Source organism: Strongylocentrotus purpuratus, unplaced genomic scaffold (assembly GCF_000002235.5).
Source record: "Strongylocentrotus purpuratus isolate Spur 01 unplaced genomic scaffold, Spur_5.0 spur5_scaffold_12, whole genome shotgun sequence".
In the NCBI taxonomy this organism is placed as follows: domain Eukaryota; kingdom Metazoa; phylum Echinodermata; class Echinoidea; order Camarodonta; family Strongylocentrotidae; genus Strongylocentrotus; species Strongylocentrotus purpuratus.
In genome coordinates this window covers 25,521,433-25,535,824 of record NW_022145597.1, presented here as the reverse complement: position 1 = coordinate 25,535,824, position 14,392 = coordinate 25,521,433, and the positions used below count along the sequence as shown (strand labels likewise).

The window sequence follows — 14,392 nt, the reverse complement described above, 5'->3', positions numbered from 1 at the left end:
GAACGAGCAGTCATTTTTCCTGTCTTTCAAAGTGTAAAATATCCCTGTATATATGTGTCTTGCTTTCATTTTATAATCCAAAGAAGAAAAAAAAAAAATATATAAATATATATATATATATATATATATATATATATATACATAATATTTTCATATTTACATAATTAAGATAAAACTGACATTCAAAAATGCTAAAGTATGAATTCCTGATGAGTTTACCTGCCAATATAATGTATTATGTCAGATGCCTATGAATAATGTCCCAACCTCAATTTTTCATCATATTGAATTGCGTATAATGCAGGCAAGACCGCCGAGAGCGTTTCCCTTTTCATTCCTATAACTTGCATTATGAATGAAATTTGATCTTTTATAATCATATGCACATCTGAAATTCATGTTATTTTTGCAATATGGGATTAATAAATAATTTTGAATGAATTGAATGGAATTAATGTTTATTATTTATTTGTGTTAAATATTTATATTGTTTAATGTTAATACACGTCCCCTTGTTCAAGCAGTAGGTTGTAAGGGCTACCTTGTTAAATATAACAACAATGGTAGTAATAACTGATAATGTATTGGCCTCGTACATTACAAGATTCACTAAAGTATAGTTAATATGTATATATAAATAACTGTAAACCACAAATTGGTGGTTAGAAATAGTTTTTATTTATGAATCCTTAAAACTGGTATGGTATTGGTATATCTGAGCTGCCATCTCCACGGACAACTACCTCCCTAGGACTATTACCCCCCCCCCCCCCCCCCCGCACACACACACAAACAGTGTTATGCCCTAAGCCAACCACACCCTAGATCCCCTTCCCCACCCCCTCGATTAATTTCCTTACTAATGATATATATTCACATGAGAAAAAATACCTCCATGATTTCCCCACACCCGCCGCCCTGAAAAGTAATTTCTCAGGGTGGTAGCTATCTTGGAGATATGTTTCCTTTTTTTTTGGGGGGGGGGGTAGTTGTCTTTCAAATTGTTGTGGACGAAGAAGAGAAGAAAGAGAGAGAGAAAAGTCTACACAGAATAGGTCCGCAAAGGCTCGAAAAAGATATAGGGAATGAAAAAATGTATTGGAGTTTCTGAAAACGTCACGGCGTGGGCGCGGTAAATTATAGGAAGCTAATATATATATATAGCCGTTCATTATAACATAATTGACAAAAACGTCCTTAATTTACGGAGGCAAACAAATGAGTATTTGACATTACAATACCATTTTGTGGTATATTTTGTTCATCGTTCGCATATTTTCATGGTGAGTTATCCGCGTTTAGTTACCATAGTTTCCACGCGGAAGCAATTGTGGTTCTCGCACTTTCAAAGTCCATCTTTACTATAATATGGCTGTAAAGAAAAAGAAATATAACAAATATTTTAAAAATGAAGAAGAATAACGGAATAAGTAATTATCAGGGACGTCGTTATACCGTTTCGAATGGAGGTAGGGTGTGTTAGACAACATTTTCTGATAGGGTACCCTAGAAATTTCCAAACTAAGGGGAAAAAATATCAAATTTGCCGACAAGGTTGTCGGATTTCTGTTCTGAACTGTCTTTTGTAGATACAGTAATCTCGACCCTCCCCCCGGAGGCGTCATTTTTTTTTTCTGGCGGCACAGATTGTGTTTTTTTTTATTTTTTAAAGAGGTCTTGATTTAACCCTAACCCTAAACTTTCCCATAAGCTTAACACGCACCTAACCCCAATCTGTGCCGCAGAAAAAAATAACGCCCCCCAGGGGGGTGATATTAATTTTTAGAGTTGCCGACAACTTATGAAAAGGTCCAATTTTCCGAGAGCTTATGGCATGTCAATTTTCCGATAGGTTTTTTTTGTTTAAATGGCGGTGCCCCCCCCCCCCCTCCCTCCAATCTATATCTACATAGTGACAAGATGATCCAGTAGCCTATAATTATGCCTGCATGAACTCTCGACACCGGGTTTGATCACGATAGTGAAAATCGGTCTCCAGACGTAAAAACAAAGAATAATTATTTATTGTCTTTCCTCTACAAATCGTAACTTTTACATTAAAATCATTGTAAGCCAGCTATAATAATTGAACCAACTAAGCGCCCATACCGCACTTTTTTTTAAATGCAGCTGTATTATGAACCATCCTGTAATTCACTCTCTAATATCTTTCGACGTCTGTCCTTCCCTATATAATATCTTTCTCTTTCGCTTTACATCTCTCCTTTTTACCCTCTTCCTGTTATCCTCGCTATACTTATATCACTGGAAAAAAAAGTTTCTCTTATGACTCCAACGATTTAATCTGCATTTATTTTCTCTCTCATCCTCATATGACCCCACTTTTATTTTGTCCCGCCTATTCCTCCCGCGAACCCTCTTGTAATGATTTTCTTGTCTGCTTCGGGAATAATAATATCGAAATAGATTATACAGAAAGAGTTGCCTATAGGCCTATTAAGCATTTTACTTTGGTTATGCGGATTGTTCTTTATTTTCCAGGAATGTTTGATTTCAAAACTAACAAATCCGAGCGAAAACGAAAGTGGTTGGTATATCTAAATATAAAAGCCTTGAGACTTTGAAGCGGCTAGTATAGAACAAAGTCATCGCGCATTGTATTGGAAAGGCCTTTTTCAAGGAAATGATTCTTCGTTTGTATATAATTCAATTTTTAAACAACAACATAACAAAATGAAAGGAATTAAACACTTGACAAGGCAGCTACCTAAAGTTCTCTTTATTTCAAGGAGAACTACTTCACTGAAAGATTTGTTATGATTATTTTCCTGAAACCCACCCATGTTATCTAGAGAATATTCAAACAACATATAACTTGCATAGACAATTGACATGACAGAACCCAACAATGATGTCCATTTACTGACTGGATATCAGTTTATATCTAATAAACCTTCCAATTCAGCTCTTCTCCTTCTTCTTTTTTTTAGGGGGGGGGGGGGGGCTGCAGCCTCACTCTGGGGAAAGTTGACTACCCTAGTCATGTGCCTCGCTATTAGAGGACTCAGGTGCGCGTGCCACGCCCATTTAAACATTTTAGTTGTAAATCTTGAATTTAGGTTGTCGGTAATTCTTTGTTGTTGTTGTTGCTGCTGTTTTGAGTGGTGACAGATCCCGTAGACATGTAGATTTGGGGACTAGGGTACATGATACATTACATTTGGGGGCAGTTGTTTACTTGACGGGGGCACTTACCAATCGAATCAAATAAGAAAGAGAGAGGAGAGAGAGAGAGATAGATAGAGAGAGAGAGAGAGAGAGAGAGAGAGAGAGAGAGGGGGGGGGGGGGGGAGGGGCGGAGGGTAGGTTCACTACCCAGGAGAGCCGGAGAGAGGAGAGAAGGATGACATGACCCCTCCCACGTTCTCCACTCTTTCTTTTCATCCAGCCATCAAGACCTCGTACCCCCAACTTTACACCAGCGCCCCCTTCACTTGTCCTGCATGATGTTCGCTACGCCATATGCATGCACATCAATGGGGAATAATATTAACAAAGGGCAGGCCTCGTCGAGCTTGAGTCAAGCTTCCCTTTTCTTGTACAGTCCGGATTTTTCTCTCTCAATATTCCTTTGTGTATTAACCTTCGTCTAGTCATCATCACCATTTTCCTTCAAGCTATAGCCACAATGTTTTCAAATTCCATCGGGTTTCCTCGATTATGCATGACTCATAACCTATGTGGTTACCAAAGCGAAGTCGCACGTAAAGAAAGGGATCGAGAGAGAGGGGAAAAGAAAACAGTCGTAACGTCCGATTTAGATTCATTTTTAACAACGATGATATTTCTTTTGGTGACAAATTCTTCGTAGGTTATATCTTAGTAGGGTGATTATCGCGAATTCAATTTGATTTATCTTTTCATGACGTAGATTCGTAGAAGTATCCACGGATGCCTCTAAAATTGCATCCTGTCTCGAAAACGATTTGTCGGTAGATTTGAGGGCATTCCCAACATGTAACAAAATTACGTCATCATCTGGGGAAAAAAGTGACCCGGAAGAAGTACCGTCTTCACAAAATCATATTCTGGCCTACGCTAAATAGAAGTAGTCCTCTAATATAACTTTTAATGGCTATTTCCATTGGTTTTTGTTCTTATTGTAGGTGTAAAATGGTATTCTAAGGGTTGCAGGAGATTTATTGTGACATTATTTGACCTGTTTGAAGCCGAATTGAGGGGAATCACCCCTCAGCGTAGTGATAAGCCGACGCCCAGGAAGTTGATTACTCGGTGACCCCGATGTCTACACGATGTCGACTGCGATTTTCTGCTGCCCAAAACAGAATCTAAAATCAACGTTTAATTAAAGAAAAGGAGTATTTTTTAACGATTTATTTCGGTGCTCGGATGAGAGATAAAGGTGAGAGCCTAAATTCATGTTTTCATTGTCATTTTATGCTATTATAGATATATAATCATGTATTTGTGGTACCGTAACTGAAAAGATCGCACCCGCAGCCTTGTCTACATTGTCATTGCAATTCCCATCGAGACAACGTATGAAAGTAGTTCAGTGCACATGTATTAGTGAATGAGTAACAGAGTCGTGCAGTAGTAGGCCTAACTGTAATGACAGTCAGCTAAAGTTAAGTCAATAAGCCGAATCTTATTTGAAATATGAAAGATCAACACAACCCAATAACTATGAGACATGTTTACCCCTTAATTTAGAGCCATTTAATTTCACTTGCAGTCTATATACTGTGAGGTGGAAATATTGTTGCATGCATTGAAATTGTGTCTGATGATCATGATGATGAATGATGAAGCGAAGTGTTGACTTCTCAGATATGGCGATGAGTGTCGGAGTATTAAAGACGAAATGATTGATAAATAATATGCCTAAGTAGATGAAAGTTTTGTGTTACCTTACGTCCATGGTGGAAAGGCTGATTTATATCGCTTGCCAGGTCAGTCATGATATGAGTGTTTGTCACACAGAGAGAGAGAGAGAGAGACAGAGACAGAGTCAGATAATCTAACTAACTTTTTAATGCACCGGTCAACTAGAGTCTTGAACCTACCCCCCTCAAGACTTCACTCTTATTCACTTTTGGTCTTGAACGTCCGACACAAAGATTCACCTCTCATTCACCTTGCTTCGTAACAAATAAGGTCAAGATTCACTATTCCAAATTATTTATAAGGTGCAGATTCACCCATCTCCAAGAAAAATAGGGTGCAGATTCACCTCGCCGCTAAAAATATTAGGTGCAGATTCACCACACGTCTTCACCTGCTTAATTTTTATTAGGTCAAGATTCACCGGCCTTTCACCAGCACCGCTACTTATGGTAGATAGAGTGATTATAAGTAAAGGAAACATAAAATTGATCATGAGTACTTGTGGAAACAATCTGTTTTCTGAAAATGGTAGCTAGAATTTAAAAAAAGGTACAATTTCGCCACTAATTATTTTTTTCGGGTCTCCGCTTCGGCTACGATGTCTCGCCAATAATTATTATTTTTGGATCTCCGTATCCATGAGTTATTCACTTTGTGTTAAACGTGTGGCTTAATGATTTACATATACATGTGGCTAAAACTTGTCAAAAGGAGTGTTTTGTTCAACTGCTTGTTTTTATATAAGAAAATGTTGTCACTGACACGCAGCTAGGCTAGGAATTTTTTTTTTAATGGGGGCTACTTTAAGAAAAGTGGGGGCTAATTCATTTTAAGCTGTAACAATAAGTTGTGTTTTTCCTTAGCCGTCATGCTACTAGTACTAGCAACCACATTGGTAGGTAATATTGTGTCATTTTGTATTTTTTTCTGTCCCGAATTTGAATTATCATGGACAATGCGATCCCATTTAAAAAAAAATGTAACTCCGTTTAAAATTGTGTTATTTAGATCTAGACTCTATAACTTAACCAATAAATGAATATTTTTACTGTTGTCCCACATAACAATCATTGTCAGGCGCGCCGGAAGCAGTTTGGGATTGGGGGGGCAAACATTCCAGGGGGCTCACATTCCAGGGGCAGTGACGTAATGAGAAAATTTGTTCGGAAGGGGGGGGGGGAGACGAAAAATCTGCATCACCACCAGTCTTACACGTTACATGCAGGTCCCGCGGAACGTTTTTCAAAGTGGATCAGGTAGATCGTAAATTGGCGTGGGGTCCAGGGCATGAGCCTCGGCAGGGGGTCAAGGGGCTGAGCCCCCGGAAGCTCAGGGGTTTTAGGTATTTAATTACGGTTAGATGAGCATCCAGGGGCCCTCTGTAAGGCAATTGACGTGTTCCAAGGGGGGGGGGGAGCCCCCAGAAGCTCAGAGGTTTAATATTTAACTACGGTCAGATGAGCATCCAGGGGCCGTCTTAGGGCCCTTGGTGTGGTCCAGGGGGCAGAGCCCCCGGAAGCTCAGGGGTTTTAGGTATTTAATTACGGTCAGATGAGCATCCAGGGGCCCGCCTTAGGGCCCTTGGTGGGGTCCAGGGGGCAGAGCCCCCGGAAGCTCAGGGGTTTTAGGTATTTAATTACGGTTAGATGAGCATCCAGGGGCCCTCTGTAAGGCAATTGACGTGTTCCAAGGGGGGGGGGGGAGCCCCCAGAAGCTCAGAGGTTTAATATTTAACTACGGTCAGATGAGCATCCAGGGGCCGTCTTAGGGCCCTTGGTGTGGTCCAGGGGGCAGAGCCCCCGGAAGCTCAGGGGTTTTAGGTATTTAATTACGGTCAGATGAGCATCCAGGGGCCCGCCTTAGGGCCCTTGGTGGGGTCCAGGGGGCAGAGCCCCCGGAAGCTCAGGGGTTTTAGGTATTTAATTAAGGTCAGATGAGCATCCAGGGGGCGCCTTAGGGCCCCTGGTGGGGCCCAGGGGGCAAAGCCCGGGAAGCTCAGGGGTTTGAGGTATTTAATAACGGTCACATGAGCATCCAGGGGCCCGCCTTAGGGCCCTTGGTGGGGTCCAGGGGGCAGAGCCCCCTGAAGCTCAGGGGTTTTAGGTATTTAATTAAGGTCAGATGAGCATCCAGGGGGCCGCCTTAGGGCCCTTGGTGAGGTCCAGGGGCAAAGCCCCGGAAGCTCAGGGGTTTGAGGTATTTAATAACGGTCAGATGGGCATCCAGGGGCCCGCCCTAGGGTTCTTGGTGGGGTTCCAGGGGGCAGAGCTTCCGGAAGCTCAGGGGTTTTAGGTATTTAATTACGGTCAGATGAGCATCCAGGGGCCCGCCTTAGAGCCCTTGTTGGGGTCCAGGGGGCAGAGCCCCTGGAAGCTCGGGGGTTTTAGGTATTTAATTACGGTCAGATGAGCATCCAGGGGCCCGCCTTAGGTCCCTTGGTGGGGTCCGGGGGCAGAGCCCCCGTAAGCTCTGGGGTTTTAAGCATTTAATTACGGTCAGATGAGCATTTTTTATACCTTATTTGTGACATTGGCAGGTCACTTTTTTTTCTTCTCCGTCTTTCTTTCTTTTTCTCTTTAACATACTTTTTCAAAAAGGAGGGGGGGGGGAGGTCGAGCTCAGCCACTTTGCAGACCATGACATAAAGGCTTCTAAATAAGCGTATTTCGCCTGACTGTAATTTGGGAATTTCTTATTTTCCAACAAACGCATAAAAAGGTATGACTTACAAGAAAAATGGAGAAAAAATGCCGGAAAATCATGTCACAACATCAACATTTGTAAATCACTTGTTTCGAATAAGAAATACATCACCCCCCCCCCCCCATCAGTACGCCAGCGTTCAGTGGCTCATGTCTTCTCACCCCTATAACAAAAAAAACGGACACGCTTTCCCATTCTCGCACAATATGTCCACGATATGCGCGTATCGCTATTATAGAGATCTCCATTGATAAATACCGTATAGGTGGCATGCGCAATGTTTATGAAATTTAATTCCTGTGAACTTTCCTTTTTCTTTGAATGGAATTGTATACAGATGATTGTATATGTGATTTAATTTAGGTTTTTATTATTGTTACGTTCTTTTGGATTAAAAATACAAACCATGTTTACTCCTTTACTGTTTGTTTTTGTTTTTTTGGAGGGGGGGCGTTTTGGGGGGGCAAAAATGCGTTTTGCCCCCCCCACTTTTTTGACTGGGGGGGCAACTGCCCCCCCTGCCCCCCCACTTCCGGCGCCTATGATCATTGTTATAAAGAAACATGCAAAATCATAGTCGTATTTTTGTCCCCGTAAAGACTCTAATTCTAATCTATAAAAGGCCAAGCCAAAGCTAGTTTCATTTCGTAGACTGAAATTGATGCCATCACTCAGGCGCGGCGCAGGCATCAACGACAATGGGCCAAGTATATAAATAATATAATTTAATTAAACAGTTGTAAGAAAAATGCTGAGGTATAGGGACATCATTTATATATTTATTTACGGGGTTTTTATAACAAAATTCAATTTCTGTCTACGAAATTAGCTTTATACCGATTTTACAGGAAAAAATCTGGCATTGATTTTGCACGTTTCGTTACAACAAATATATCGGTATGTGGGACAACAGTAAAAATATACTCGCATTTAATGGTTTTAAGTTATAAATAACACAATTTGAGACGGAATAACATTATTTTTAATGGGATTGCACTGTCCATGATAAAAATTCGGGTCGGAAAAAAGACTATATAAACATATTACGAACAAAATTGGTCGCTAGCAGTTCAGCACTCGTCACTCGCAAATACTTATTTGCTTCATACTCATACTCGTGCGGGCTCGCGCTGCACTGGAGTAGCTAGTTTCTGTGTATTGTGAATCTGTACTCCGTATTTACATCGGGGGCGCGGGCCTGGCCGCGTGCTTAGGCTAGGCGGATACCGATCTAGCTACAGCAGTAGGTACGACCGCCGATCCGCCGCTGCAATCACAAAACTTTTAAAATGTTGATGGAAATTTCTAGTTTTGGAGTTGGTAGTTGGAACGGAGAGTTCAGTCAGACAAATCAATAAATTGATTTATTAGTTCCCAGGGAATATCAATTTATGGCGGGGGCGATTTTTCATTATATATCAATTTTGTTCGCCCTCGTCTTGATATTTACTGTGGCGATTTCGGAGGTTTAGGAGGCGAATCGCCCCGTAGCCATCGTGTATTTTTTTCGTTGGCGCAGGCTATACAAGTAAACAAAACGTGACAGCAGCTGTAAACAAATTTCCCCCACGTCTGCATAGCCGGGTTATATTATGATTTACCCAAAATGTGATCAGTTGACAAAGCAGTCTTCGTTGAGTGTAGACATATTAGAAACTCTTCAATAATTAAAAACTTTATCGGGGTACACTTTTGGTACTCATCAGCAGGGCGGTATTCCGCATGTCGCTAACTTGTATGGCATCACTGCCATACAAGTTAGCGACATGCGGAATCACTGCCATACAAGTTAGCGACATGCTCCAAATTCAGAAGGTTTAGAAGGTATATATTTTCGGGTTTTAATATTCGTGGACACCGGATTTAGCGCGAAATCCGAACTCGAACGTAGCTAGCTCCACGTCACAGTTAAAATCTTGAACCCTCATTTCCCCTGGAGTCAAAGACATTCGACGCTCGTTCACACACGATAATTTTTTCACTCGACGCTCGTTCACTTGTATGTGAAAAATATTCGTTCAAGATTCACAACATTCGGTAAAAAATGAGGCAAAGATTCACCTTCTCCTACAAATAATAAGGTAAAGATTCACTACGGCCAAACAAAAATACGTCAAAGATTCACCACGCTCAGATTTTGGCGACCCCAAGATTCGACGTCGAGTTGACGTCGAATGCTTGACGATCCTTGAGGGGGGTAGGTTCAAGACTCCGGTTGACGGGTGCATAAAGAGTGCCTAGGGTCTAGATTATAATCTAGAATAGTGTCTGCACTCTGCAGTGCCCTTGACTTACATGTAAGTCCACACAAGTGTAGACAAGTCAATGGCCACTGCATGACTCTACCATTGAATTAATTCTGATAAAACAAAAAAAATCATGCAATGGTAACAAATGTTTGTCTCAAGAGCACGTACATGTAGGCCCTAGAGGTCATTAGACTAGACTTCTGAGTTAGTGATAACTGTTTTGCAACTTTGAATGGAGGATGTTTTCCTAATGAGTGTTTGATAGACGCAGGTTATGTTTAATACAGTGGAAAACGCTCTGTCCCTTGGATAGGACATTAAAATGGAGGCCCTGTGTACATAAACAAGAGAGACTAGAGACTCAACCATGCCATAGCTTTTCCTTTTTTCTTCATCTCATTAACCAACCCTGGGTTTATTTTGAAAAGCTAACAATATTCAAGCGGTGCATGAGCATGTTCAGATATTATGCAACAATTTTGAGTCAGAAAATCAAGCCCACTCAATCTAACTACATGTCAGTGATGTACATGTACCTGTAAGTACATTGTACACACAGATTTAAATGTGTGGGACAAGATTGTAATATATTTCTATCATGTTGAACCATTTATGATCTTTGAAGATGAACAGGTAAAAAAAAACCTGTCCGCTACAACAAATTATTAAATACAAAATATTGGCCTACGTTTGACTTTTCAATTGCTTTTTTATGAAAAGTCTATAGGAATGTACAAAGTAATATAAATTTATGACCATTGACAAATTTTCTGAACTTTCCAAACTTAGCTTTTTTTCCATATTGTTGTGAGATTAAAATGGTTTATAAAAAATGAATCTGCAAGTATGCGTTACTAAGTTTAGAGGTGAAATGGTTAATTTATTGGTTACTTTGTATTTCCCTCATACTTCATCTCCATTTTTCTGACATCTTTCTTTTTCTCATAAAAAAAATGAAAGTGAGCCTTTTTCTTTAAAGTTAGTGGTTGTGAATATACAGTGTGTATGTCAAATTCCCATTATACAAACTTCATGATGACATCATTTAGTGTACAACCATACACAATGGCCCAATGTATTCTGATGCACAATGTAGTGTACAGTGGTGTTCACATGGCAGTGATAATGCACATATGTACATGTAGTTGAGCCCTTACGTGTGTCAGTAGTCTGTTTGTTTGATATAATGTTTCCACTCTCTAAATCAAAGTCTTCCTCTACATGTACAACATGTACATGTACATGTATGCAATGATTGATTATCACTGTATAGTACATGATGTGTTAATAGTGGAAGTAACACATTTTTGCTAGGGGCAATTAAGTCATTGTCACCCATGATCAGAAAGATTATCTGCATTAATTTCTAATTGTTTGATTTGTAGGCCTACTGTAGGAATGAACAAAAGAAAGAGAAAAAAAAGATATTCATAATTAAGTTGCTTTGTTATCCCAAATCTTGTGTAAAAGATGAGTGAAAGTATGAATTTGTGTGAGTTTAGTGAGTTTTACAAGATGTTACAAGAATTCAGACTTCAGAGTGACATGATTGGAGCGAGATTACATGTACATGTACAAATGTACAGTATGTGACTTCACGAATGACCCATCCCCCTCCCCCTCCCCTCAATCAAACTTAGGTTGGGGAGGGGGGTGGGGGGAAAGCTGAATGAATGACTTCATCTGCTCATTGAAATTCATAATGAATTCCAGTCCAGAATCAGCATTGATTTTATGCTGTCAAGTGTCGGTCAACTTTACCGCAGGGCACAGTTTTTAATGAAAATTCTAAAACATTCATGAAGTCATCGTTATTGAAAGAGAATGATGATTGTATTTTTCAAAGGTCAGGTTTCTTTAATAGCCTTGCAATTGCATTGTTAAAAAAACTGTCTGAAAGTGACAGGGAAAGGTTGATTATGTACGTATCCACTAAATCACTAGTCATGTGTTTATGCTTAACATAAACACAACACAGATAATGACTTGCCTTTCCTGTCACAAGAATAGTCTGATATGTAATCAATATTCCAGGGATTTCAAATAGAAAGAGGTTGAAGTTCCTCCATGTAAGAGTTGTTTGCGTAACATTTACTTTTAACTGTTTGTTTACATAATTAGTATAGTCATTGTTTTGTTATAGGATAATTTTAACATCTCACACGAAAGTGACTGATACAACAGCATCAAAACACTTTCAGTTGTTGTTATTGAGCAATTCAAAACAGTGAGACAACAATTCTCTATATCTTCCAAGTGTGATCATGGTGATAATTCAAAAAGATGTTTCTGTAACCCCAGCTAACGAGACAAAGATCCTTCCACTTCATTGATTTCCTTCTCAAGATTGTTTGCTCAGTTTTGTCTGTAACCATGGCAACTGTGCTACTTGTTTGTTGTTTTTATGTATTATTTATCCACCCACCTAGTTTTGAAACCTAAAAGTAGAAACACGCTTCCTGGGCCGGTTGATATTTCAGGCCTGGCTTTGACATAGCAATAAGCTTGAATTCCTACATACTCGGCTGCCAGGCAACGGATCAGATTTCAGAGATGTCACTGTTTATGGTTCCCTTTGGGTTGCCAATTTGGTGGGGAGTTAATCACCATTACTCACTGCTTCCTCTCATTTTGCTGATCACCCGATCTCCGCAGTGTGTCTGTTCCCCTCAGTCTACATGTACGTAATGATGTACATAGGCCTACACTACTTTTATGCATTTGAATTGTAAATGCACATGTACAAGACCTTTACATACTGTATATGTATGAGTCAGATTGTCTTCATATAATTTCCAATAGTATAAACTGCCCCTCAAATGTATCAGTGGGGAGGGGGATGTCCGGAAGCTTAACAAAAGTAGAGTTTTACTTTTGCGTTTAGATTTAACAAAACTTTTGCTTCAAATAACACTAATCATTATAAATATTTGTCTTTTACAACATTGTCTAACAAAGGTCTTAAAAGATTTATGAAATATTGCATAACAACTTCTTTGAATTGTTGTTTTAAATCAATTGCCCAGACACACAGCATCTTGGCATACTACAATGTTGATGTACAGTTGTAGGTTAGTTGATAACCCTGAATAAGCTATTTATGACATAGTGATTCAGTTTGTTTGCTTTGTTACTGTGAAAGTAGCATGCAAACAAGGTCAATGTAAACATTAAAAAGGCGTCATAGGCACCGGTAGTGATTTAGTGCCTCATTCATTAAAAAAAAATAATGGTTTACATCAAGGTTCAATTATTCAAAACTATTCTAAAACTAGAGACTTACTGTACATTAGGTGTGCATGATACATTAGTAAATTTTGTGAGGGGTTCAGATTCGCGAGTTTCATCCAAGCAGTAAAATAATTGAATCATGTTAATATTTTGCTAATCCTGGAGTTTGTGTTTCAGCAATTACTTTTGCTGTAAAATTGTGGTTGCCATTCAGGGCAACTAAATTTGAATGAGTTTTACTTTTTGTGGACTAGATTCCAGTTTTGATGGCCCAGATTAACAATAAAATACAAGGAATTATACAAACTTTTCCTTTTTTATTTTACATTTACTGGTACATGCTTTCTTAGCTTATAAATCATGTGAGAAGGAAAAAAATTTTTTTTCACTGATTACTTCACATACTGTACCTACATACAAGTTTATAGGCTGCCTGACATGTGCAAACCATTTCTCTTACTTAATGAATATTTGGTTGCCCAGCAGAGCAGTGTGGTTGCCCCCTGCTAATGTTGAGCCTCCATGTAAACTAAACTCTCATGTACAACATGTAGGGCCTATATGTATGTGCATAAAATCACTGCAAATTTTTATATCAAACTCTTAAGGATATTAATTTTGGTCGTTTTTCACATTCAATGAAATATATATAATCCTAACTGTATTTGATGAAGTTTCAAATAGGCTTGAGTCGGTACGGTCGATCACACCGGGACCCGACCGTTGCCGTCGGGTCCCGGTTTCGTTTTTTGAGAACCGGCGCTCCGAAAAAAATTATGAAATATGTAAGAAATTGCAGTTTTGCACACCACTAAAATCAATCCACCCTAAAACTTAAGTATTTAATTGTTACCAATCGTATTCTAGCTCATCCAGAATCAATTCGAACTGCTGATATAAATATGGGTTGCAAAGCAGTACGCCCTATGGGGTTGTTGTTGCCAGCTGCTAGCTAGCTACTGTACTGGCCGGGTCTCTCGGCAGAATTAATAAATCAGGTTGAAAGAAACATTAATGTTTGAATAATAAAACGACTTTCTAAAAAGCACTTCTTTACAACATACCGATCGAATAATTTTTAAAAGACAAAATATATATTTTTTCTTTGATTTTGAACACCGCATGCTTCTTTTAAAAGCTGAAAATGACTTGGTAATTACAAGAAGTTTCGATACGGATAGCTGTTGCAATGCAAGTTCAGACTAGTCTCGGGAAAATGCGCAGTGCTCCTTGTTAGCTATAATGCGTGCCAGAACGATCCCAAACAAAGACGTGATCGTAACGAGAAAAAAATCATTAAAAACTACGAGAGCACAATTGGAAAGACAACTACTCAAAAT

General features: G+C 39.4%; 1 protein-coding gene across 1 annotated transcript in view; it reads left to right on the top strand.

Moving 5' to 3' along the window:
• The first annotated feature begins 4,041 nt into the window (after positions 1-4,041).
• Positions 4,042-14,392, top strand: part of LOC578833 (cytoplasmic protein NCK2) — a 30,049-nt gene continuing 19,698 nt past the window's right edge. The window contains exon 1 of the mRNA XM_778979.4: positions 4,042-4,384. Coding sequence (XP_784072.2) covers positions 4,372-4,384 — 13 coding nt within the window. The 5' untranslated portion in view covers positions 4,042-4,371. The remainder of the gene's footprint in view (positions 4,385-14,392) is intronic.